At 46.5% G+C, this 26,683-nt stretch overlaps 1 protein-coding gene across 3 annotated transcripts in view; it reads right to left on the bottom strand.

Annotated features, from left to right (window-relative positions):
* The window catches only part of MEIS1 (Meis homeobox 1), a 109,852-nt gene that overhangs the window by 56,719 nt on the left and 26,450 nt on the right, over positions 1-26,683 (bottom strand). For all 3 annotated transcript variants that reach the window (XM_059828610.1, XM_059828611.1, XM_059828612.1), the window contains one exon: positions 26,161-26,272. In XM_059828610.1, the coding sequence (XP_059684593.1) occupies positions 26,161-26,272 (112 nt within the window). The remainder of the gene's footprint in view (positions 1-26,160; positions 26,273-26,683) is intronic.

Genomic DNA, 26,683 nt, shown 5'->3' with positions numbered 1-26,683 from the left:
TGGCCGTTTGCCCTTTCAAATAATATTTCAGAATTGTTTTTACACAATTTTTTTATAGGCCATGGTCTAGTGAAAGAGGCCAACCAACAAAGAAAGGAATTTGTACTAGAATTCGTCCGGGGACGATTTCTTGCCAGACCTGGGCCGTTCCCCACGGAGCGAGGCAGGTGACCTGTGGCAGCTCCCCGGCTGTCGGGGAGCTCCGATTTCAAACGCCCTCGACTCCGGCGTCCCAGAGTTGCCTATTTAAGCACACCCAGGCATTTAGGCCGCGCTATCTTGTTCCTTTCAAGAAAGGATAAAGCGGCATTTATCGTATTCAGCCCCAGTGAATGGGTCAGGCCGGCCGTGCCAGCGGGGGCTCCTCTCACTGCGTCCCCCTCCCCGCCGCCACCGCCTCCTACGACTTCCCTTCCCACTCCCCCAAAAATCGGAGGCAGAAGCAGCAAAGGCCAACCGGGTTTACGACGGCTCCTCGAGTGGGTAACACTCTCTTTGTCCCGGGTGATCTGTTATAAACCTTCGCTGGCAAAATAGGTGCAACTGGAGAGCAACCTGGCACACGCGCTCGCCTTCAGCGGCAGCGGCCACTGCATGAATTAAGCGGCCATTCGAAGCCTCCTCCACACCGAACCCAAATGAAACATCACCGCCCTGCAATGTTGGGAAGGCATAGCCAGGCAACTTTCAGCCCCCCAGCTCCTAAAATCCATCCTCAGACCTCTAGCATAGAAGTTGCCCAGATACGACATAACTAGTCCCAATCCAAAGTCAGGGACATTTCAGAAAGGTTGGAAATTCAGATGTCCTAAAAACCCTGGCCCTTCGCTCCACTAGAAAATCCATGCCTTTCCATGTAGCTCTTTAGACTAACATCCTCAAATGATTTTAAGTGAGTGGAAATCTCAATAGCAAAGAGCCAAGCACAGTTTTACCGCAAGTATCTTCACGAGATGCAACAGGTTATTTCTCACTGCACGTAGCCCTGCCCTAGGATCAAATCTCTATTTGGAGCACAAATATTTTTCTATCAAAGCAAAACATACTATTCCTAAAAAGCCTGCTTCCCACACCTCTGTCACGAGATCTGCGAGAGGTTTTGGGGTCCACTCTTCAATTTGCTGGGAGGGGGTGAGAGGAGGGCACCAGCTTTGCTGAGGGCCACCGAACCACACGATGAACGCCGCCTTCCACAGCGTTTACAGTCCACCTCTAGATAAACATCTAAATCCACCGCTTTAAAGCATTCACGGGAGAAAATGTAAAAGACATGTACCCAGAAGCCCTGGTAAAGACCCAGAGCAACTTTTAAGTGGACTGGATGGCCCCATTAACAGGGGACTAAACCAGCATCCTCTGAAAGACTCAACACTCCCTAAGCTGAACTTATTTTTATGTTTCCAAATCTCTCCTCTTAAAAGCAGCTTCTGCCTCCTAGAAGAACTTTACGGTTTGCACTTACTTTTGCATTTAGTAAGCTAATATAATTTAAATACGTGCTGTGCTTGGACAAGAACTATTGAGTTCTGTACTAGACTTGCAATGTCTTTGGTGCTATGAACTGAAACACCTAACATGACGCCCCAAAGTTTGTGGGCTTTTCACTAGTGTGATTTTTTTTTTAAATTCTATCATAATTTTTTTAAAAAAGCATTTAGATATGACTTCCTCAAATTCCTGCTTCTGCTAGCATGAGAAATCCTACGTTGTCTAAGCCAAATATTTAACTGTTCACTCTCCATCCACAGCTCTGTTGGTTCCTTTCTCTTTTAACCCTTCCAAGAACCCAAATCTCTTTAGTAACCTTTCCAGGTAACCAGAAAGCAGGATTCATTAGTAACTTTAAGCAACATAATGTATTAGAGAGATTTTAAGTGGCAAAATGACTTTCCTTAACCTTTCTTCAGTGCTAATTTAGAGTAACTATTATAAATTCCACACCTTTACCTATGTTACCCCTTACAGAAACACATCTCCAGTTTGCTGGATACCCACACATCCATGATGCTGATTTTTTGCAGAGCAAAACCAGGCTTACGCGTGAAATGTAATTTTCCTATAAGGTACAAAGTTACGAACTCTCAAAAAGCAGGTCCAAGAATGCAACAAGTTTTTTCTGTAAAACAAAAGCAAGAGAGCAGGAATCTGCCACAACCTACTATTCACAGGGCTTAAAACAAGAATCGCCGTTTCAGACCACCAGCATTGAATGCACTTGGGCAATCCAAGAAGAATACGGAGTTTTTCTGGAGTTTTTAAGTTTGATTCTGACATGACCAGCTCCAACTCGGCTAAGGAATGTGGTGGAGCGAAAGTCATACCCAAATGACTCTGACGTGAGTCAGGGTGGCTAATATTCATGTCCCCAAGTCTAGGAGGACAAGTTCATTACTCAGAAACGACCATTCCTCCTTACAGCAAGGTGGGGAAGGAGGCGAGCTGAGCGGCACTGGGGGTTGAGTGCTCAGATATGCCAAGGGAGAGTTTGGAAGATTTCCCCAAAATACATGATTTTAAAATTCATACGGGTATATGCATATATATAGCACACGTAACATTAGCCCACCGTGACTGCTCTCAACCTGCCAATGCCCAAGCAAGGCACGTGAGCTGACGATGGGGCTACAAGCAAAATGGTACTTCAGAAAGCTTAAAGTAACTGTGCGACTTCTTAATAGGGAAAAACATTTTCTATCAGTTTGGATCCATGATTAGTCAGACGTAATTGAAGCACCCACTCCAGGAGTTCCTGAGGTCAACAGCAATCATCTCAGCACACTGAACAGCCTACAGAACAGCCCCCAAAATGATTTACGACGGTGGAGGTCTGCTTGTGAATTTGAAACGTGGTGTTGACGAGGGACCGTTTTTTTTTTTTTTCTTATTTCTTAAGGAAAAAGCCTTCTCAGATATACTTAATAAAAAGTTAATGAGTAACAAGAAGGTTGAAAATGAGCATTAGCAAGGAACAAATACCATGTCTTTGGGTTTGCACGCATCTCTTAAGGAGATGCGGTGCGTGTTTCACGCAAGGATTCAGGCCGTGACATAAACAGTAGGAGGTTGTCACTCACAGATAGTATCCGTATTTACAAGATACTGGAGGGAACAGTTTCAAAAATATCCTACACAAATATTCATAGATGGAGTACCCTGGACAAGTATAAATTATTATAAATTTTTCTTGAATCATTGTACTTTGTTCTTTAGAGACAGGAGCACCTTTTTCCAGTAACTCGATCCTCCTTTTTGACTTGAATTCCCTTCAGGCAAGCAACGAGCTAATTAGCTGTCTATGCAAAGAGTAAAACCAGCATTGATGAATAGGGGGGAAAACCCCACAGATTTTATTCATTTTCATTTGTTCGGCAGCTTTTTACAGCTGAAACGAAGGAAACCTCTTCTCTTGCACAACGTAGCGCTTCTGAATAGGGTTCAGAAAACTCCGCTATTACGGGTAAGTTGTGCGGTATTTCTGGAGCTGTGCATCTATGCGCCGAATGAAATATTAAAAAGAAAGCAATTCATTGCATGGGAAGCAAACAACTTTCTGCTGCCAGCAACAAAAGTTTACTTTGAGCAGTTGGAAGCAAATACCCTACAGAAAAGTATCTGGTTAAACAGAAAAACATCCTGCTTTAACCAAGAATGGTAAAAAGCTTAAACAGTGGGGTTTTTTTCCCCCCTAACCTAAAAGCCAGCATAACGACCCTACCACGTCTTGAGAAACGCTGTTTTTTAGTCATTCTCTTATTTTCTTCAAATATAGGTCTTTTTTTGAAACCTGTTCTCTCCAACCTCAGCTGGAGAGCTGGCCCTCCCAGCTATGGGTCCCACCAGTTGCGTTCTCCATGAGAAGTCAACCGCATACGGCTGAGACACAGGTAAATCCGCTGCTGGATTCGGTCGGCCTTACTCCCTTGCAAAGCGGGAGCGCAAGCAGCAGCAGGAGGAGCACAGGACTGCTCTGCCATGGGGGAAACATGCCCAACTAATACCCCAAATGGCCACGAGGTCAACTTCTGTAAATCTCTATAGCTCCTTAACAACTGGCTCTATCTTTGTGTTTATCCAGCTCCTAAGACACTTGACTCTTGGACTGAACACAAGCAGCTATAAGAGGCTCAAAGCAAAGATCAGAAGCATATTATGTATAAACTAAGGGACGCATTATCTATAGAAACAGTTTATTACAGTGGAGCATTTAAGTAGGCTTCCTTCCCTAAACACAGCTAAATTGCCCTGGGCCCTGCCTGCATGCCTGCTCCAGAGGAGACGATGCTGATTTCATGTTGTACAACAGAAATTAGGCAGCAAAACCTTGACGCTGTCCAAACCATTCAAAATTAGGTTCTTCTATTGAAAAATGTAAAAAAAATAAAATAAAATTCATTGTTGGGCAAGACAAACCAAAATGCTTGGGACTGTTGAGCCAAACTAAAGCATTTTATTTTGGGCCAGTTCAAGACCAACGGATGCTGGCCCAAGCTGCACCGTGCCCTGTAGGAACTATAGTTCTGACACTGTTTGCCCCAAATCCTCTTTTGCAGGGCTGGATCCCATAGGTCCCGGGAGTCATATAACCATAATGAATGGGAGATAATTAGTCTAGATGTGGCTCAGGCAAGTCGGGATTCATGACCTACCAAGCCCACACAAGACATTTCCAATTGGAAGTCCCCATGTGGTTTGTGTCAAGTGTAAAAGTTCTTGCTGATATGCAATGTATTTTCTTCTACTCCTGTCACCCATTTTAAAGTGGTATCAAAACCAATAAATTATTATTTTCCCTCTCCCTAGTCCATCAGTAACATCTGACAATGAAAACCAAGACACGATTGAAAGAAAACAAACGTTAAACTTCACTTTGCATGCCGTGGCGGCATCACATACTCTACTTCCTCACCTACAGTGGTCACTTTGCAACTACAAAAGGCAGAATTAAAAGGGATGAGAATAAACCACCCCCCCGTATCTCATCTATCTTTCCTCTTTTGACAGTAACAACATCTCAGCTGCCTGTGTTTCAAAAAAACACCCATCTTCTAACCAAACCTTATAAAGATCCACTTGCTGCAGCCGTTACTGCAGCAAATCATAGCCACCGAGCCCTCTTGATTAGGCAGTTAGCAAAAAGACACCTGGCTTTGAACTTAAGGCGCAAACCAATTATTTCTTCCTACTTAAAACGAGAGGAAGACAATTTTGATTTGTTATGGCAGGTTGATCTAAAAACCCTTCTGAGCCTGGTGGTGCCCAATGCAGGACCCTGTATCTGACAGCTATGGAAAGGAGGGCGGAGAAGAGGGCTGGCCACGTCCGCCTAAAAGAACCGTTTCCACAAGGTGTCTTTGAGGTATGACGGAAATCAGATACCTGTGTGGTGGCCTAAAATACTGGGCAGAGCGGGGCAGAATGACAGGGACTTGGGAATCTTCCATATGGGCTCCATACAAACAGGGCAGGAGTTGGATGCAAAACACTTACGCTCCTCTTTTCCAAGCAAACGTTAGAAATATTTGCAATCGTGACTCAATGGATGGCATTTGGACCGCACCGTGAGTCTCCTCCCCTCACCCTGCCCGGGATGCTCAGAAGAAGCCTGCTTCGCTCCCCAGACACAAAACCTTATGTTACCATGTACATAACCAGCTCAAGAAAAACCACCTTAATTACAAAACATGCAACCCTCTGTCAGACCTTTTAAAGGAAGGGCGTAGACAGGATTAATAATGTTTTTCTTATGCTGTCCCCACTGCTCCTTGCTGCCCGGTGCCCTAAATCCATCGCTCTTGTTCTTCCAGCAAAAGCCGGTCGCTCTGGAGGGCCCGTGACAATAGCGGGAGGCTGCTCCTCGGGAAGGAGGTGCAGAAGCCAAAAGGAGATAAGTAGATTTGACAGAGCCAAGCTCACACAAAATTTTCTTCCACTTGACCGTCCTTCTCCAACACAAAAGGCAAATCTGCTCTGATGAGGTGGCGCTTCAAAAAAGGCCACAATGGGAAAAACAAACCTGAAGTCGGGCTTTAGAGCGAAGGCGCGGTGGCGTCGGCTCCGGCGGCCAGGCCAGCCGCTGCCGCTCGCTCGGCTCCCGCTGCCCTCCGCTCGGCACGGCGAGCAGGGCAGGGGCGGTTTCAGAAGACATCTCCCACCGCCTTGCCTGCGGCTCAAGTGGGCAGCACCTGGTAGAACACGGCACTAGAGACGGAGGGCACCCATGGGTGTCATTCTGCGCCAACCGAAGCACAACCACTAGCGGTTGCTGGGTTAGACTTTGCTCAGGCTCATCTACACAAACTGGGGTTAGAAAGTCCCAGTTTGGGTAGGACGCAGCAGCAGTTGCTGGAGAAGAGGGTCGCGCGCTCTGCCCGGGCTTCCCTTGCTCTACACGGCTGGGAGGGATCAAGCAATGACCGCCATGGTGCTCGGGCCACTAACTCCCCTTCTGCTACAAACGCTTCCCCGGAAAAAGTGGAATCTACTTTCCCACCTCCGCTAACACCCCTTGGGTGCGGGGAGGCGGGGTGGCACCACGGGCGGGTTGGGGTACAAGCCCCGCACATCCAGGTGGCTGGCATGAATCCGGCCCCCGCGGCAGAGCCGGAAAACTCAAGAGGGCTCGGAGAGCCCTTCGGTGAAGTAACGGTGATAGGGAGGCGGTCTTGACCCTGCTCCTCGTGGTCGGGCACCGAAGCTGAGCTCCCTCCACGGTCCCCCCCAGGGGCACGCGGGCACTGACAGCTCTTTCAGACACTTCAGCCCTACTAACTTAGCACGTCCCCTTGGGCTCCAGCTTAATGTATTCATGTCACTGCTATGTTTTTTGATTTCCTACAACTTTCTGTCACAGCTTCTGGTGTTTTGCTGTTTGTTTTACAGTGCAGTTACAGGTTAGGATGGGGTTTTTTTTCCCCAGATTAAAACAAACGACAAACCCAAATGCAAATCATCCAGGACCAAACAGATATCAGAGGGCCCAAAACATGCACTGAAGGTGAAAGCAAAGTCAGATCAATGATGGACACTTAAAAATTTCCCCTGAATATCACCTACAGGTGCATGCACACCTTATTTTCACCTCTTCTATCTTCCATCACTAGATATTCCTAAACATCAGCTACCCAGGATTGTCTTGAATAGGCAAACTGATGGGAGGAAAGGGAGAAACAGCTGGTGCACTCCAGAATGTATTATTTACGTCACTACATCTAGCGGCATCAAAGATGGGTAAACCACTGTGAGAGGGACGAAGGATGGGAAGGAGTGAAGGAGGGAACTCGGTCATTTCCACTGATCTCTCTTTGATTCCATTCCCTCGCAGTATGAGTGCTTAACCAAAATCCCACAGAAAGCTCAAAGCAAAGCCGGGTCATACCAAAAAGCCATCCAGTCTCTTAAAAAACAAACAAACAAACCAATTCAAACATCCTTCAAAAAGCCAGCCAAAAAGATTCCTGGTGTTTCTTTTTCAATTCATGCCATTTGCCATTATCCCTAATAGCAACAGTAATAGAAGTGGATAGAAAGAAAAAACGACATGTTCTTAGTAATGTGATGCACTTTCAATGACATGAATGAGTAACCAAGGAAGTTAATGAAAACCCCAGGTTCTGGCAGGCTAAAAACCACAGGCATCAGCTTCCCCTAGACAGGTATAAACCACATGGAAGAATAATCTTGCTTTTCTACTGAAGCAACCTCATCCTTGTTGAAAGGGCTGAGGACCTTGTCTCGCCCCTTCCACCCACCGGCGATGGAAGAGGACTCTCCTCTGCCCAGCTCACCACTCGATCTCTCTCCTCCTGGGGCAGCCCGGCAGTGCCTACAGAGTCACCAGTTCCACTGTCAGAATGGGTCTGCCAAAATCCCGTTGCTCAGATGGTACCCTCTCAGCTGAGGTTACCAAGGAATCTATTTCTCCCGTGTACCCCTTGCCCCAACTTTCAAGATGTGCTTCTCAACTGACGTGCGAGGACACACCGCGCACAGGCAGACGGCCCACGCCGCTCCCGGTTATTAAACACCAGCAACGTCCCCATGCCCTTCCTGTGCGTGCAGTATCGACTAGAAGGGTTTTATAGGCACCGGTTGCCGTGCGAAGGAAAAGACTGACTTTTCTGAGCATCCTGTAAATGCTGGGAAAAAGAGAAGAATGGAAAGGAAATGGAAGGAGCAACCTGGAAAGGAGAAGGGAAAACCAGGAGACCTTGGCTCAAAGGAGAGAGCTGACCACACTCTCAGCCCTGCCTTCATCTATAGAAGATGTTTGCTTTTATAAATCTCGGAAAAAATGTGCATGAGCTAAGTCGGCCCCCAGGCAGATTTAACTTGGGTGACCTGAACTTATTCTGCAGATCACCATAGGTCTCTCTGACCTTGGCAGTGACACAAGGATCATATTTTCTCATGGCTGAATTACTCTGGAATAATTCTGCCAATGTATTAGGCATAAATAGCCTTTTATTTAGCATTGGGCAAATACGTTTGCTCTTTCTGCCTCTTGCCTCCCCAAACAAAATCTATTCATTGGGATAAGGAAAACTCCACCCTTCATTAAGGTCTGGGTACACTTCTCGAGGGCCAGACAGAAGCTTCATGCTCATGGCAATGTATTTTCAGACGTTGCCTTCAGCAGGATGCATTTTGGAGTTAACTGGTAAGATTTGTTTCTTTCGATTGGAGTGGTCAGCCTGCATATTTGCAGATGACTATACAAATATCTTCAGACACAAAGGAGGGGGAATATACAGATTGACAGTGGGAATGTTCAGCTTCAGCCCCCAAAACAGAAAACACGGTCCTCGCCGTACATCCGCACGTAAGTGAAGAGCAGCTCCGCTAAAACCAGCCAAGTTGCACCGAGATAAGCAAAAAAAAAAAATTAAAAAAAAATCTCATCTCAGTCTTGCAGAAAATTGACCAATTTGGAAGGAACAGGTAAACAGTGTGTTCTTGGACAAGAGTCAGCACAGTTTGGATGATGCAGACCCTTCCGTTCAAGAGTTGCACTGGTTTTTGCGTCTGGTCACTTGAGGTCACACCGCAGAGCTCCAAGGCTCTGCCGGAGCCCGGCGCGCTTCCTCCCCATGATGGAGGTGGCTAAAGTGGCTATTAAAACCAGTTGTTATTCTGATGCCACCTGATTCTTAATTGCTGAAGAAATGGGGACTGAAACCACAGAAAGGGCTTTCTGGCACTGGCTAAGGAAGTATCAGTTTTTGAGGTCAGAATAACATCCCTTAAAAATATGAATCAGAGTGGTCCCTTCACGCTTGATAAAGGCACGCAAAACATTAGCAGACTATTTTGCTGAAGACCAGGGTAGTTTTGTAACATACATATATAGACACGCACTCAGACGAGCATAAAAAGGAAAGAAAACACTCGCAGACCTGTATTCAAATTATCCTGCGAGAGTCAAATAAATCCCAGTGAATACCATCACTCTGAATGAGTGTCTTCCGATAGACTCATCGCACGTTGAGCGGGATGGAAACACAATTTTCTGACTGTTTGTGAACTGCTTGCTTCATCCGTACACAACCTTTGCTGTATGGCTGACCACTTACAACCTGGAGGCAAGCCTCTCAGTCTTCAGACTGGGTCACCAAGGCTTCTCAGGCAGAAAAAGAAGTCCCCAGTCACACGCTTGCGCTCTTTCCCATCGCAATGCTGCAGCAATAATCACCGATGCCAAAACTGGCGATTCTCTTGGGACTGGAAAACGCTTTCACAAATATCTGCCAATTATCTGAACAGTCGCCAACAATGGCAGCCTCTGAACCATTGCTAATCACGCTGCCGTTTCCCATGCAAAGCAACTTTGAGTTTTGTCATTTATTTTAACTGCCTGACCAGCTTCACCTGCAATTCGTGGTTTAGGCGGACGAGAAGGGAAGACAGAGATTTTCATCTATAATCGCTGGTTGAAATTCAAAGCGCAGCTAAAAGGTATTCTTACCTATACCTTATTTAACGGCTTCCACGGAAAAGATGTTGACACCACAACCATATTGGTAATGGATATGATCTCAGCAGTGACCTGACCAAGGCAAAGTAGACCTGGAGAGGGCAACACGCTCTTGCCTGTAAGACCCCATGGAGGGTCTCCCTTGTGCTCACCTCTCATCAGCCCGGACGGCTTTCTGCACATCTGAGGTTGCACATGAACCTCATGCAAAAGCACGCAAGGAAGAGGCTCAGGACGGCGGGCGCTGTACACGTTAGCTCGAAGACGACACCAATTTCTACACCCCACGGCACAGGGAGAGATCTAAATTAGGAGGTCGAAACCTCAAAGCAGTCAACAAACATGCTGGAAAGCCCAACTTCCCGAGGCGCCGCAGGGATCTGCGCAGGTTATAAATCCTGCGGGGCAAGCAGAACAGCTCACAAGGAAGCCTCTGCTGGGACATCCCTGGAAGCACCTCACTCAGCTCCCTTCCCCGGGTTTATCCTGGAGAGCCATCCCTCAAGATGCCAGATAAGGCACAGTGACAAGGTGCTGAATGAAAGCCCGCGCTGCCGCTGCCAGTAACCCGCCCTCCCTCCGCGCCTGCAAAGCTCCAGCGCTCGGAACCCAGCCCCGTCCCCAGCCTTTGCACTCACAGCTTCCCAAGGCAGCAAGCCCTGAATTTAACATTTCTGGGGCGCAGCGGCGTCACGGTGCACAATCCGGAGATATTTTTCAGGACAGCAGCCAAAGGGGACTTGCTCGTTTCGACGTGAAAATAAGCGTTTGATATTCCGCGTAAAAATTATTAAAACCCCCCTCCACCTCATCTGCTAGGGAGGATTGCTACAAACACGACTACAAAACGAAGTGGACTAATGAGCCTTTTTGAATGCGTATTAGTGTGCTTAAATGGACCAAATGTGCATCTTGTTAGTTTGGAGTGGAAGGAGGTTTAACTCTGGTTTTACATTTAAAAGCAGACAAGGACAGTGCGTGGAGAGAGCCAGCAGACAAAGGACCCCGCGCCCAAACAGCACAACAAAGCAAAGCCCTGAGTTGCTTGAACACGGCCATTCCTACTGCATCAACTCAGCAACAGGTTTTGTTTCAAGGCTTCGCTCACAGTGCCTTTCATCTCACGAAAGACCTCAATGCTGTTCAGTTGAGAGTTGAGCAAAGTGTTGCTACCAAGTTTCACAAGCCCCATCCGTCAGGTTTTATATATAAGTCCCCAGCTCCTGGAGTCATGTGAAAATCTTCCACCAAAACCCCACACACTGCTAAAGCAAGCAACCTCCTCATGGCAGAGAAAGCTTGAAACCTGGCCTCCTGAGAGCGAGGCATGGGAATACAGACACTGCCCCCCCTGAGTAATATTAAAATATAAATATCTCTTTTTCTATGCACATCAAGATTTTTGAACACTTCAGATCACCAGTACAGGTTAGCAAAGACAACTTTCACGAGATGCTCAGGCCGGCGTGCTCAGGAGCTGCAGAGGACAGACTCACCCACACACGCAACGCCCGAGCCCTCTCCCCTCATCCTCAGCGGTACAAACCACTTTATTCTGCTTCTTCCCGCAGAGCAAAAACAATTTTCCTTCCTAAAGAAACGCCAAGTTTTAGCACAGATCCATCCCTCCTTACTCTAAGCATCGAAGTCAGACTGCCAAGCTAAGTGTGGGAGCAAGGCGATTAGTCCTCCCCGAGTCCCTCCACAGCGAATGGAGAGAAACAGAAACTCTCCGGAGGGAAATTCAGGATTGAGGTGACTACAAGAATACGCGCGCTATTCGCTTTGAACGCTGCACAGAGCAGTAAAAACTGACAAGCAGCGAGGCTATCGCGAGGAAACGATGGCTAACGAAGGCTGGCTATGCCCACCCCTGTTCCCAAACAAGACCTGGACTTTGGGGCCCCTTCTAAAATTACTCAGGATGGAAAGGCTGAATTTAGCTCCCATCCATCACCTTATCATAAGGATACAACCTCACGCTTCCTGCCACTGAGAATCTGGGAAAATGCAAAATTCTACCTCTTATCATCAAATCAGAATTAATTTCTTCTTCCTATTTTGCCTTACTTGAGGGGAAAAAAAAAAAGCCCTCCTTGATAGATAGCTAAATTTATGTCTTACCAAAATGAATGTAAATGCAAGAAACAGGAAGCTTTGACTTGGAAACTGGAATTTCAGGCACTCAGGGGCAAACAATGAAGCGGAGAGATAAAGATGCAATGGCAATGGTAGGGGACAGACCTGCCAAGCTTCCTGCCCACGCTGACTCAAGAGCATGTGTCCTACCACGATACGGACCAGCCGCACCGCTTGCTTTTATTTTGGTAATTGGTATTTGTTCCTGTGAAAACCTCTATAAAACCAAGTCGGAAGACGGGACAATAGTAGACCCGCCATCTCTTATAGCCAGATCTTTTACTTAACGCTTTAGCAAAAGATGTAATCAGCAGATCTTTGTCCATTTATACAATTCTCTCTGCTGCGACGAGGATTGTATTACGCTCTCCAGCACCAGCCAGATCAGAGCATCCAGCCTTCCCCATCACTTCAAGAGATTGATCTGATACTTGAAAGCACATTTGCTATTATCTACTCCAGCCCTTTGGAAATGACATTACACAGATACGGGGGGCAGGCAAATATTGCCGCTCTTTTATTATTCCTGCCGTTCCCTCGCTTGTAATATCTGAGAAGTTCCCCGGTCAATGGGATTACTTTATCTCCCTCCCCCTGCCTTTATCTCCTCCCTCACCCCACAGGTATCCGTGTCCAAATGGGACTCTTCGGCGGGGGGTTTGCTTGGCCGGGGTCACTTGAAGGGCAACCTTTTCACCACTTGCTAATGCGAAGCTTCCCCCCAGCCCTCCAAAGCTTCCCCCCGGCCCTCCGCAGCCCTCCGCAGCCCGGGGGTCCGGGGCACCCCCTCCCCACGCACCCCTCCCCTGGCCGCGGGCGCAGATGGAGAAGGCAAACGCTCCTCGGTGAAGCTGCAGGAGCAAAATCCTCCCCGTACGGAAACCGGAACGTGTTTTGCGTTTGTCAATGAACAAAGCAAAAGGAGAAGCTCCCGAAAAATCAGCTCAGCAGAGACTTTATTCCTGCACTAAACTTGAAGGATGGGAGGCTTAACTAGTTAGGAGCAACTCGGACTATATTTTTGCCTACCAGAACGAAGATCGATTTTTATTTAGATTGATTTTAAGATTTACATGCGAGAAATGGATACAATTGGATCAAATATATACTAAAACAAATTGTTGACTCCCATGAAAGCCAATAAAACCAAAACAAATTTCACAGATCTCATCTACCAGCATTTGAGATTTGTTCTATTTCGTTATTTTGTATACATTTACGGAGGAGAAATTTGCTTAACTCTTTTCCACTTCTCTTTTCCTGAAACAATAAGACTCGCTGCAGAATTTTTTGTACTTGAATATTATCACCAGGATAGCATATGGCAAACTAGCAGCAGGCAGTTTATCTTCATCCTCTTTGTAAGCTAAAATTAGCACAATGCTTTTGCAACAGCATATGATGTATTCAGACCAGTACGATATACCTAATACAACTTCAGATCCGTCCCTGGCTAACCTCCAACAGTCAAGTAAATTGATTATTAATTTTAATTGAGTATTAATATGTTTAGCATCAAGTTGGCATCTATCAACTTGAGAGACACTTTTAAGTTTAATGCTGGCGTTTCACCTACACCAACTGCAAAGGTAAATAAAATTTGTGTATTAATAACACAGAGAATTTCAATTCAGTTGTCTGAGGCAATTCTAATTTATATTAAAACATTATATATGGAAAGCCATGCTGCAAAATTGCGTATTTGCGCATACTCTGCTTTTCAGTGATACGATATAATTAATCGTGGTGAGGAGTTGATACACCCGTGTTATGACTTACACGCTCCTCCTGCTGCAGCCTGCATTCCTGCAGACTGTTAGCTGGTTACTTGGTTGGGATTAAATTCAACCAAGACACCAGCTTTACTGGGATTAAATTCAACCAAGTCACCAATTTTTCAGTTCCCGACGACGTGGCTACGCCAGCCCCCTCTGCTCGCCAGTCTGCTCCTCAACCCGGTAAATTATGGCCACCTCAGGGGTTTTTTTAGCTGGATTAAATCTGCGGCGAGACACTAATGTTAGCACCGCTTGCTCATTTGTTTCTTGTAGCTGTAACGCCAAGGAACTTAGCACAACACTCTTCCTAAAGGAAGTATGAAAGGTCCTGAAAAAGCTCTGTACTTCACAGGGGTGGTTGTTCTACCACCTTTCTTGCCAGGTTCACAGACTACAAATGTGTAATAGTGGGAGGTAGTCACATCCAAGCATGTATAGGACCAAACACACAAACTATAAATATCTATATACTGATAGCAGACAATTTTGTGGCTCGGTCTGCTCACCAACTGACGGAACAGCCCCCTGCTTTACAGAATCACTAAGGTTGGAAAAGACCTGTAGGACCATCAAGTCCAACCATCAACCCAACCCCACCATGCCCACTAAACCACGTCCCGCAGTGCCACGTCCACACGTTCCTTGAACACCTCCAGTGATGGTGACTCCACCACCTCCCTGGGCAAAAGGGGATGGGCAAAAAGCCCATCACAAAACTACAACACGGGACCAAGTCTGTCTGACGGTTGTACTGAAATAATATCACCATGAGTCTTGCTTTCACACAGCCAGCCTCATGCAGAATTTGCATGGGTTATTCCGGACAAATACAGAAACAACAGAAAATGGGCAGAATCCTGCACCAAAGCCTCTCCTTGGGCACCCTCACTGCCACAGCCAGGGACAGGAGAGGAGAAATAGGAGATGCTTTACTAGGTGAGGAAGGGAGGAGGAGTATGGCCTGAGCATAACGTTTCAACCCCACTTTGTTGCCTCTCTTCCACCCCCTGCAATTTGCCCGCATCTTATCCCCTACTCTTTAGCAAGAGGCTGCTACACTCTGACGTTACAGCGCCCGGAAAGAAACTTGAATGCCATTTTAAATGACGATGCTTTACTCCCAGCAGTTCAGTTAACACTGACGGCGTTATCGCTTTCCCCTGCTTTACGAAGGCAGTCGATGCAGAAGCGCATGTGCTATAACCCAGGGCCCCAAGCAGCAGCGCCGCGGTGGGTTTTCTCCTTCGGCACTGTGCCGGGGAGGGAGCAGATCCTCTTGGCACAGCAATGAGAGCAACAAAAGGTTCTCCACCCTCCAAGCCTTGCTTCCATGACCTTCACTTGCTGACCAGACAGAGCTAAGATATGCTTTCTTCTGAAGTCCATCGGGACGCTACAGACTCCAGAATATTTTTAGCGTGCCTCCACGTGACACTAACTGCTATTCAGAGAGCTGGGGGAAGATTTACGAATCCGTTAGGTTACATCCACCACCTTTAGCTCTTTTCTGAGGACATAACTGGTGCCTCCTAGTAGCTCTTCTCCCGCCCTTCCGCAAAAGATGAATTTACAGCCCTGAGCCGACGCACGGTATCAGGGTTGCAAGGGCCATCGCTCTCCTGTGGCACAGGATCAGCCGTGCAAAAACAAAGTTGAAAAGGCTGTCCCTACTGTATTTTCATTTAGGTATATGATGGTTCTTTTTTTGGACACCTCCACTTTATGCTTCTTCCAAGAGCAACCACAAAAAGCTGCCTGCAAACTCTGTGCGAGATTTTCAATGCTCGTGAGGAAGAAAATAAAAAATAAAATATATAAATATATAGGTATATATATCATCCGTGGCTATCAAACGCCAGAGATACCACCTGGCGATGAGGAAGTTCCCAAGCCACAGAGTGCCGGAGAGTGGCAGAGGGCTCTGGGGTGACAGCGCTTGCCCTGACGTGACACCGCTCCCATGGCACGTCCCGGCCCCGGCCAGGCTCTCCCGCGTCCTTTCCCGCCGCCCAAGCCCTACCAGCAACCACTCAAGCGTGCCAAAGGCACGATGCAAAGGCTAGACGGAGGAGGCATTACGGCTAAAGGGCCAAGCCAGAGATCTAGAAGGTTTTACCAATGGCACCCTCATTCCAAGACCTGCCAGAGCGGCGTCAGGCATCGGCTTAGTCACAGCCCCGCGATCCCCTGCCCGCTCGGGGAGAAGAGACGTCGGGCCTCTGCCTCTGGTGTTTCCCGTGGCACTGACTACTGGGTCACCAGGCCAGCGAGGAGTGGTCCCTGATGAATTATACGGTGACAGGAGGCTCCGCCGCAAGCTGCAGGGGCTGCCCCCATCACCCAGAGAAGGTCCCCATCTCATTCATGAACTTCGATAATAAAAAAAATAAAAATAAAAGCCCGTGTGCATCCATGTGCTTAGAAAAAAAATGATGTCAGCATCTTACAGTGTTGATCCTATTAATTAATCCCTTAAAGAATGCCCCCTCGCCCACAAACATATAATGTAATGCCGGCTTAATCTTACCTAAAAAAAAATACAATGCAATGAGATTACTAGTCTGACTCTGCTAACTGGTACAGCACCGCTTAATCCTGTATTTCGGTGCTTTAATAAGCTCCTACAATACTGTACGGAGTTTATCAGAGTACTTGCCGAGACAAGAAGGACTTATGTTTTAAACAATATAATTCCATGGTCTTTTGTGCTCTCTACGCGTTATTTTTATACAATGACTTTCATCCCAGAAGATCTGAAAGCCTATTGCCTGTTCCTGTTTCCACTGAAGTCTTCCTTTCAGGTTTTGCATTGGAGCGGGATTAGAAATGAAAAAGAAATATATATCTATATAAAAGGGGATATATACACATATATATATATATATATAAAAAAGAGGGGTTATAGCAGCAAGATCTGCTGGGGCAGGATGCTCACCTCTCCCGTCCCCCGAATGCAGCTGGGATGGGTGACACTGAGCTGGCCCCCTCCTCTCAAAAAGCTGCATGGGAACCCACCTGGGACCCTGCCCAAAAAAGCGGGTGCAAGCAAGACCTCCCAAAGCATCGTCCCTCCGTCCCTGCAATAACATTGTCTTCGTCCCCAGGCCGCCCTCCCACCGGCACGGCCCCGCTCCGGCAACACGCGCCCGCAGCCACGCATTTCCCAACCTTCGCTGGTTATAGACATATCAAGCTTCCCACGGAATAGAAGCAGCAAGCTCTGCTCCCTCCCTGTAATTATCAAATCAGCCCAAAAATGAGGAAGAATTGAGAATCCTCATTACAGCACATCATAAAACACGGTGAGGTCTCGCGCTCACTGTATGTTATTGGCGCAGTCTGCCAACAAAACTTTACAAAGAGCGAGGAATTCATGTTTGCAGAGATATTAAAGTCATAAAAGGGGGAATTTGTATTTTATTTTCCCACAGCCTAAATGAAGGTGAACCAAGCAAATTTGGCAAAGAGCGCTAGTCAGATGCCATTTCCCACAGCAGCATGGCATTTTCCTCTGGGAATAAAACATTTTCCTTCAACTACTGTTTATAACTCTTATCAGTTCAACAGCAATAGAGCCATCAAGTCCAATATCTTGTGGAAAAAAGTCAAGGTCAACAAGTACTTGCATTTTCGTTTATCTTTAGCTGCAATTGCTACTGACATTCAATTGGGTAATAAACATGAGGACTGTCAAATGCTCTCAGCAAACAGGTGATCCAAAAGCTATCAGAGAGGAAGAGGCTACCGCCAGGTAATCAAACAATTCTGTTGCAACAATTATGATTTGAGTGCATTCATTTACAGAAGCAATCACCTGTCAAATCTGAATGAATAGCGTCAAACCATTCCCACCACCGGGGTAATAAGGGCAAGAAAACACTAACTCTGTCTACTTTCTGCCCAACAAAAGCACGCCAGCAAGAGTCATCAAAAACAGGGTAAATAAAAAAATCCACTCTCTTATTTCCTGAATTGAATTTAAAAAAAAAAAATATTTTAACATAAAAACCAGAGGAGATGGGTCCAAGTAGCTCGATCTCATGTCGGCCTCTCCCCGGAGCAATAATGGGTGTTTTGGAAACCCGTAGAGAAAGGGGGGTTACGCAGCAGCGGCTGTGCCACGGCTCGGACAATCAGCGCTCGGGCAGCTTCCGGAGCCAGCGGTTGCATCTGGACCAGGGTTTTTAATAGCTACAGAAGGACCTATTTTTCCACGAATTGGTCTAATCTCTTTTTGTCCCCTGCTGACCTCCACAGCACACTGTAGCAATAAATTCAACCCAACATGTAAACCACACTTGTTTGTTTTAAGGTTCTAACGCTCCGGAAAGCTCCTGTGCCGTGAGACTTGGTGAACGCCCACCCTTAGTCCTTGCATTATGGGACAAGCACCCGCCTTCTCCATACACAACTCTTATTCTTTTTAAAGACTTTTCTTCCAAACTTAGTCATCTTTTTTCTCTTTCCCCTCCCAGCATTTCACGTGAGAGGTAGGAAAATGGTTTAGCATGGCCAAGCAGCCCGATGGCACACCCTGTTGCATCACCAATCCAGAAACAATGCGTGCTTACGGGTTTACACTCATGGCGACAAAATGTTTCTCAAAAGAGGAGGCCATCTCAGGAACATGACTTTGCTTCTTTAACCTCCGACTCAAAGAGGTCAACGACACGCACCTGAATGTCGCACTCTGCCTGCATCAGATAGCAAAAGACTCAGCTGAAGCCACCAAGACCTGGAGAGGCAAGTGGGGCTGCTGCCTTCAAGATGGAAAGCGTATGGGACACGTGGGAAGTGCGTTGGCTTCAATGAGCCACCGCAACCGAAGGGAGCACACCCAGGATGCGTAGGGGAAAAAAACCACCCCACCAGAATGAAGCAACGATTTTTCTAAATCAAATCGTAGCAGTGATCTTCAAAACACGAGACTCGGGTACTGCTAAAAAGGGCTATCTTGGACACCAAAAAGGTCAAACCTATTTCTACAACTACTTGCAACCAAACCTCTCTCTGCCCCACCCAAGGAGGAAAGCAAGGTGCTCTTCAGTCCTACCCCTGAGTTTTTAGCTAACAGCCCAAGACGTGATTTAGCAACATGGTATTTTCCACTGCCGTTCCCCGCACGGCACATTCAAGACCTTGTCCTCAAGAAGACACCCAGGGCCATGCAGGCACACTCTGGGGCCTGCAAAAGCCCTGCACCGCTGATGGGATGCCCAGTTCAGGGTCACGGCCAGGCTCGTACGTACACGTCTATGTATACATAGATTTGCGCACGGCCACACAACGTTTAATGGGCTAGACGTTTCTAAGTTTAAAAAAACTTGCCAAGAAAAAGAGAAAAAAAAAGACTCCAGCACATGAATTTTGCTGCTTGATTACAGATGGGCCAAGAAGTCAGGAATATTTGTATTTCCATAGCCACTTTAAAGGTAAACAGTTCCCAAAGTCCTTTTCCCCTCCTTGCGCTCTGCCAACGACGGCAATAGCTTCAGCCTGAGGGATCTGCCTCCTGACGTGATCACCTCTCTGCTCCCCTCCCGGCTGGAAGCTTTTCCTAAGCAAAGACTGAAAGTCGCATTAAACCGTGCTGAAATGGTTGTGCTGGTTTTGAACCGCTTATTATCTCTGGGGGCTGACCTGAAAAACAAGTTGGTACTTAGACGGAGAAATTCAAGTTTCCCCCGAAAGGCAAATGGGAGGAAGGAAGGGATTTTTTTTTACAAGGAAAAGAATTCGTTTACGACTGTGTTACCCACAATTTAGGCAAAACAAGCAACATTTATAAGTATTTAAGTTAGCTTTGCCAAATCGAAAGGGAAAACGCCTGGTAATAACAGACGTTCGGAGCTAATGCGAACGATTTAAATAAATCCTGACACCGGGAATAGATTGATGCTCGAATCATGACAGACACCCGCTTCCAAGCGAGGACTCTCTCGCATGCACCATACTGGAAGCGTAACCCTGCCTAGCCGAGGCACGGAGGCTTAACGCTGCCGAAATCTAACTTTAACAGCTGAATCAGGCTGATGAGACTGAAAAAAAAAAAAAACCCCAACCAGAAGGAGGAAAAAACCAGTTTCACGCCCTCCGGCTTTAGAGCAGAATGATAAATTGACATCGTGTTGTTATGAGCATAATCCTCAACTACTCAATCACTGTTAAAAAATAAAACACGATTCTGGGGAGATAAAAATAATTAATGCTGGTGCTGCTGAAGAATATGCACCTACATGAAGAGTTTCAAATAAATCCGGGGTTGTTTTAAATCTCGTCTCTCGCGCCAAAGGCAGAGGCACAGGTGATCACGCTGACTGAAAGCAAACCGAGCGCTGCCCACTCGATGGAAAAGCAAGAAAAGAAAAGGGGATGGCAGAGCCTCAGCGAGAAAACTGATACCGCTCCGTTTCCAAACAAGCCTATTACGCTTAATTCGGGATTCACAATACATAAAGCACCAGAAAAAACATACCGGGAGCAGCCCCTGTTGACTAATGCCCTGTCTTTTCCAATCGAGGGTCACATCCAGTCTAACCGATCGCATGATAATGGCATCAGAAAAGGTCAATCAAAGACAAGCCGAAGCTTCCACTGCCTGGCTGACCTTCGGAGCTTGTGACAAATTGCTATCAGTCAATGTCAACTAACGACAGCGGCTCTTTGGCTAATCAATTGTTCTAAAAATGATCAAGAAAACTACTCGCAGGACAGCTCATTTTCACATCAATGCCTGTGAAGTATGAAAAGCTCATTTTTTTTTGAGTTTTTAATAAGCTCATAAGTAAAGCAGTTACTTGGTAACAGGGGTCACCTTAGTGAAAAGACAGAACCTTTGTCTGCCTTTTACATATTCTTTTATTACCATATTATAGTAAAAATATGCCATGCCATTACTATGCCAGAGGGCTACATCATAAAGTAGGTAATACTTCATACTTTTTTTTTTTTTTGAGATAAATACTTCTGTGGTTTAGGGCCTCTGTTTGGATGTAAATAACTGTCGATATACTCGCCACGTATTTAAATGCAAAGCGATCACCACCGGCACGCAGGTGACGTGCCCGCTCATTACTCACCCAAACTTCACGCGACAGAGTGTGTGCCAAAGCCACGCTGCAAAATCCAGTGGTGCTGCCGGGAAGTGAAGGTCTAACAGCAGCTATTTTGTTCCTAAACCCACCCACCCCATGCGAGTGCAACTTATTCCGACTATTTCCGACAGAATTCACATTCGGTAGGAAAACCGCATGCTCCGAAACCCCCAAAGCCCTGCAAAAACAAACAGACTTTTCCGCCCTGGAAGGATTTTGCACGTAAAAGCCAACGTGGAAACGCACAGGGGCTTGGGCTGCGGGACATACATCATGGCTCTCCCGGTATAGCGAAGGGGTGGCCGCGGACTGGAGATGTGTCCGTCCCTTCATCATACCTGTCTCTCCCAGCATCATCTTCAGCCACTTCTCAAAGCCTCACAGCCGGACCACGCTCTAATCCGCCTTCGTGCATTAAATATTACCAAAACAACAAATCCACGCCGGTCCAAGGCTGGAGGAGTGCGGGCGCAATTAATGCTTTGCTCTTCCATAAGGAGAGCGTTTGGCAAAGCACACAGTGAGGCATCGCACCACAAGAAGGTTCTTGAGAAGACGCCGCGTTGAGTGGGAACAAGGAGCCATCGGTTGAGCACGGCACCGCTTTTTACTTGGGTTCACCTCTTTACTTGGGTGACTCCCACCCACAGCACCTGTACAGCCGAAAAGCGTTTACACCAAGGGAAACACCCCTCACCAACCCAACCGCCCCCAAAGCGATCTCCCGCCTCGCCACGGAGAAGGGTAGGGGGGAAAAAGCGCTAAAGAAAAACATGAAAACTTTTGTTTTCATGGGAGAAACTGCAAAGTGACAGCAGTTTCAGGTTACACCCTAAACCTGCCTTGCTATGGTAGTTTTTCAAATTAAAATATCTTCCGTGGCCTCGGCCGCTCTCGAGCCGTCCATAGGCAAGAAAGAAAGGAGGCAGGGCAACACTTAAGCTCAGCCGTAATTGGAAGTATGTGAAAAATGAAGTGTCAGTTCGGTCAATAAAGGGCAAAGGTGAAGGGGAACTGCAGCCCAAACTCGGTGCGAAATGTGCTCATTAAGACACCCAATCCGCGGGCTCCTGCCCACCTATCCCATTAGTCATCAGCCATCTGACCGCCTCGAATGCCTCGCCTCCCCGCTCTTATTACTTTTCTTCTCCCATGTTAAAAAAAAAAAAAACACCAACCACCAAAAACCGACGGCGAGCTGGTGTATAAATCCTTCCTCAGTCATCTGGAACATAATGTGGCCCTTCTCTGCCCCTCCACCCGGCTCTGCCGCCTGCCTTCGAGCCTCCGAACGACCGCCCTGAGATTCCCGGCAATAATAAAGGCGATTGCCTTTTTGCCTATAAGTTGCCCAAACTCCTACAAAAGCCTGAAAAAACCCAAACATCGCAGCCATTGATACATGTTTATAAAGAAATATCGCCGCTTTCTACTCCCAGCTTGGAAGAGCAATAGTTATTTGGAGGTTAAAAAAATGTTTTGAACCCAGGCCGAGGCTTGCACATAAAAAATGGGCAAGAAACAATACGCACAAATAGGAGACACTGATGGATTTATTTTCTTTTTCTTTTAAGCCATGTAGGAGAGCTAAACATGGGAATTAAAGAGCCCCACTCTGGATTAAAAGTGACTGTACCAGGGCTTTGTTCAGCATCCTCCTGGCCTGACTGTTTGAAAAGCAAACAAAATAGATCTGTTAATACCCCAAACAGGAATCTTTTAAAGCTGGAATATGCAATAAAATGAAATAGTGTTGCCGTGAGCTCAGCATCACCCGCCTGTACCTAAGAACTTCCTTCCCCCCTTTTTTTTTTTTAATAGAATTTAGCAAGTTATTTCTCCACTGTGTAAATGCAGATCTCTCTGCCCCATTTAGAGACAGACCTCCAAAGACCCTTCACGACAAGTTCAGAGCAATGGGAAAACAGCCCACGAAACTTTTTCATAATATTATTCTGCATTCCTGTACTACAGCTATCCCCTACGATGACACAATACCGGGCCTTTATAAGAGGTTGTGTCAACGTGCTATGCAATAACATAGCCTGCTGTTCAGTGGCACGAGACCCCAGAACAGCTCCCTAGCAGTTAAATATGGATTTCTACAATAGATCGAAGCAGCTGGGAGTCATTACTGTTTACTAAGTAAATAAATTTACATGTTAAAAAAGACTTTAAAATGTTTAGAGGAAAGAGCATCTCTCCTGTTGTCAACGGTAATCGTTCGACGTGCGTTGTGCATAGGGACATAAATAGGTTAAAAATGCACTCTGGGGGGATTAAAAGCAGTGAGGAATCAGGCAAAGAAGAAAAATTTCCGAAAAAGTCCAAAAATAGACCTTAACATAGCCTGGGTTAAGGACTAAGGGGGAAAACTCTTACTAAGGGGCTTAAGCTTTCCCATCCGTGTGCCTCTCTGAAAACGCAAAGCTCACGCTCGCATCCTCGTGATACCTTCGGCCAGGTTTGAAACCCAGCCCAGAAGGTGCTTTTACCTACCCCAACAAGGGAAGTAGGTTGTGGGAACAACCTAAAAATAGACAGTTTTAGAGGGTTGTATTTCTGGCAATTAGATTTGGGGTTTTTTAAATGGCAAACGCGCTCCTGACAGATGGAACCAAAAGGAACTTTTACAAACTCCTAAAAATAGGGAAGCCCATAATATACTGAATACATGTCACGCAACGCGTGCATCTCGAGTTAACTCCTGCGCTCGCAAGCACGACCGTGCGGGTGCCCAGCCTTTCGCTGCCAGCCCTCCGCGGCACCCGCCTGCTGCGGCAGTGCCACGCCGGCTGCTTCTGCTGCCGAGAAAAGCACCCGCAAGGGGCGAAACCCTGAGTTTGACCGCAGCGTTACCGCTCCTCACGTCAGGCCGCAGAAGAAAAGCCTCCAAATCGCAGCATTTTGAATTTGAATGTAGTTGGGGAAAGGCAGGGTATTTGCCATCTTTTTTTTTTTCCCTCTTTCCTTTTGGTCATTCAGGATCATGGTTTTTTGACTTCTTCCCGGCACGGGAAGGCTAAAACCAGGCTTTTTTTTTTTTTTTTACAGAAGGTGTATATGCAGGCGTGGGTGTGCTTAAACAACTGAGATTCCCCCATAATCTCAGCCTTTAGGGTGCTTTGAGCAAATAAAACATACAGCAAGGCTCAGTGAGACCACCGCTAGCCTTCCCGCATCCCCGTCCCCCAAAAAAGGCCATTTCCATAGGTGGCAAGCGGCCTGAAGGCAAGTCCCGCTAACAGAGACCCTCTGGACAGCACCTCCTTTCCAAAACTCCTTTCCCAAACCTGCCCCGAGAGCTCGAGCTAGCGAATTCCCACTTTTTCGACTCTTTCTGAAAGTTTTCACGCAAGGAGCCTTCTTCACCAAATGCATCTGTCAAGCGCTGGCAGCAGTTCCAGCTTCAATAAACCTTACTCTAGAATTTGGGTAAAAGTTTCAGAACCGGCCAAAGCATCGCTGGCAAGTCCTTCCATGGATATTTAATGGGACTCAAGCTCTAAAGTCACTTTAGAAAACCCTTCCTGACCCAGGTTATAGCATGCACCTTGCTAGGAGCAGACCAGGACGGCGATGATGAAACATCAGATAGGACTGGCGCTCTGGACTAATAAAACGTCACATTTAGGAGAAAACGAAGGCTGAAAATCTTACAAAGTAGAGCAGGAACTGAGAAGCTCCATTTGCAAAGCGCCCGAGAGGTTTAGGGGCACGCCGGCAAGCCTCCCCGCAGACGTCTTGTCCACACGCGTGTACCCACAAACACGCGCGCATCCGCCTAAGAAGAGAACGGCCCTATCTGAGTACAACCCCCCCCTCTGAACACCACGTTTTAGTTCAAAGCCTGATTTTGCAGCAGCTTTTTCACCCCTAAAAAAACCCAGGGATTTAAAGCTTGCTCCGAAAGCCAGGGGCTCTAATGAACATATTGACACCACTTCAACTACAGCATTGTGAACAGCACCGCTAGAATATATACGTATACATACTTGAAAGAAAAAAGGCCCCCTGAATTTATGTTGCATATCATTTTCCAGTAAAAGTCAGAGGTCAGAAGGTTACCAGTTTCTGCCTCAGCTCTGCAACAGTTTACTATTCCAGGCCCCATTTTTACTAGGCTATACTTGCGATGAAGTCAGCAACTTTTCTTTAAACAATAAAGTGTCTCAAATACTTAAAATTCTATAAAGAGATGTTATTCACCATGTACGTTAGGTCCATGCGTATAAAAAATTAAAATATACTGGTTTAGTTTAAAAACTAATCTTGTTAAATGCAGACTTTGCAATGCTAATCAGTGCTGCTCAACCTTTTTTTGGAAACACAATTCCTTTGTTGTCTAACAGCACTTGAATGAAACATGATCATAAAACCAGATTTAAAAGTATATACCTATTGTGAGTCAACTTCAATAAAGCGCTCTCTTTTATATTCAGATTAAGGATCCTTTTTAAATTTTAATTGCATTAAATTAACGCTAAAGCCACTGCAGTTGGTCTCTTCAGAAAAAGTATGAAGCATTTAAATAGCGTCTCAGAAAACCCCAAAATTTCAGCTTTTTAGACTTCGGAGCTCCTGAAACAGCGCTAATTATTTGTAGTACGTCCCACTTCAGTTGCACCAAGCTCGTTTCATACTCGTGCTGCTAAATCAGTTGCTCTGGCCTGGCACTCCAACAAAACGTTCTTGCATTCAAGTAAATTGGAATTGAGTAGAAAAAGTAAATGAAAGCACTGCTCAGGATTTCGTAAAATTGGCCAGCTAACATCTCTTCTTTATACACAGCAAAGTTCCGATGGCATCTTTGAAATATTAGCATGCATTTCTGCAATCTTAATTACGTTTGCTTTTGAAGGCTTCAGCTTTTAACCCATTTGAATGAAGATTAAAAAAAAAAAACAAACCCCTTCTCATTGCTTATTTTTATTAAGCATACTGCAAATTTGGTACATATGTTGCTCTAACATGTGCCTGCTGGCAGGGTCGAAGAAATAAAGATGCCAATCCTTTTACTAGGAGGAGATGGAAAAAAAAAATGTGTCAAAAAAAGGAAGATAGACCTTTCTCAGCACAAAGCCCCTAGCACCTGAGCACATCTCAACATCGGAAAGAGAGTAACCGGTCCCTGAGCATCGGTGACAAGCTACAGCAAGCACAAGGGCTCCGTTCCTACCTTGCTCACTGCTGTTGTCCCCGCTGTGCGATGTGTGTCCCCCGCTGGAAGGCCCGGGGGTTCCCCCGGAGCGCGTCGACGCCGTGTCATCGTGGTCTCTGTTCCAGGAGGGCTGCGGGACCGGAAAAAAAAAACAAACACAAAAACCAAAGCAAGTGAAAAACCTGAGATGGGGAAGAAGCGCCCGCTTCGCCTGCTGCCGGGAGAGCGGTACCCATGCCCAGACCCGCGGGAAAAGGCTGGCAAATACATCCCCCAGATTACGCCGCCTTTCCAGATAGCGGGATCGCCGCTCCCCAGCGAAAATAATATAGTCTGGAATATGTTCACCATCTAAATAATCCCATGCTTTATTACCATAGAAAACAGAAACATTCCCGGCGAGGCGGGGGGAAGCAGGGGGAGAAGCCAGAGAGCGAATCGCTGGCACCGGGCTCCAACTGTATTTTTAGCATCCGCAAACCCTCTGGCGTAACAGCCCGCTAACCCCGCAACGGCAAAATGAGAGCGGTGGTCGAGAGCA

Source organism: Gavia stellata, chromosome 23 (assembly GCF_030936135.1).
Source record: "Gavia stellata isolate bGavSte3 chromosome 23, bGavSte3.hap2, whole genome shotgun sequence".
Lineage (NCBI taxonomy): Eukaryota > Metazoa > Chordata > Aves > Gaviiformes > Gaviidae > Gavia > Gavia stellata.
The sequence above is the reverse complement of the archived record's forward strand: the minus strand, read 5'-3'. Positions and strand labels throughout refer to the sequence as shown.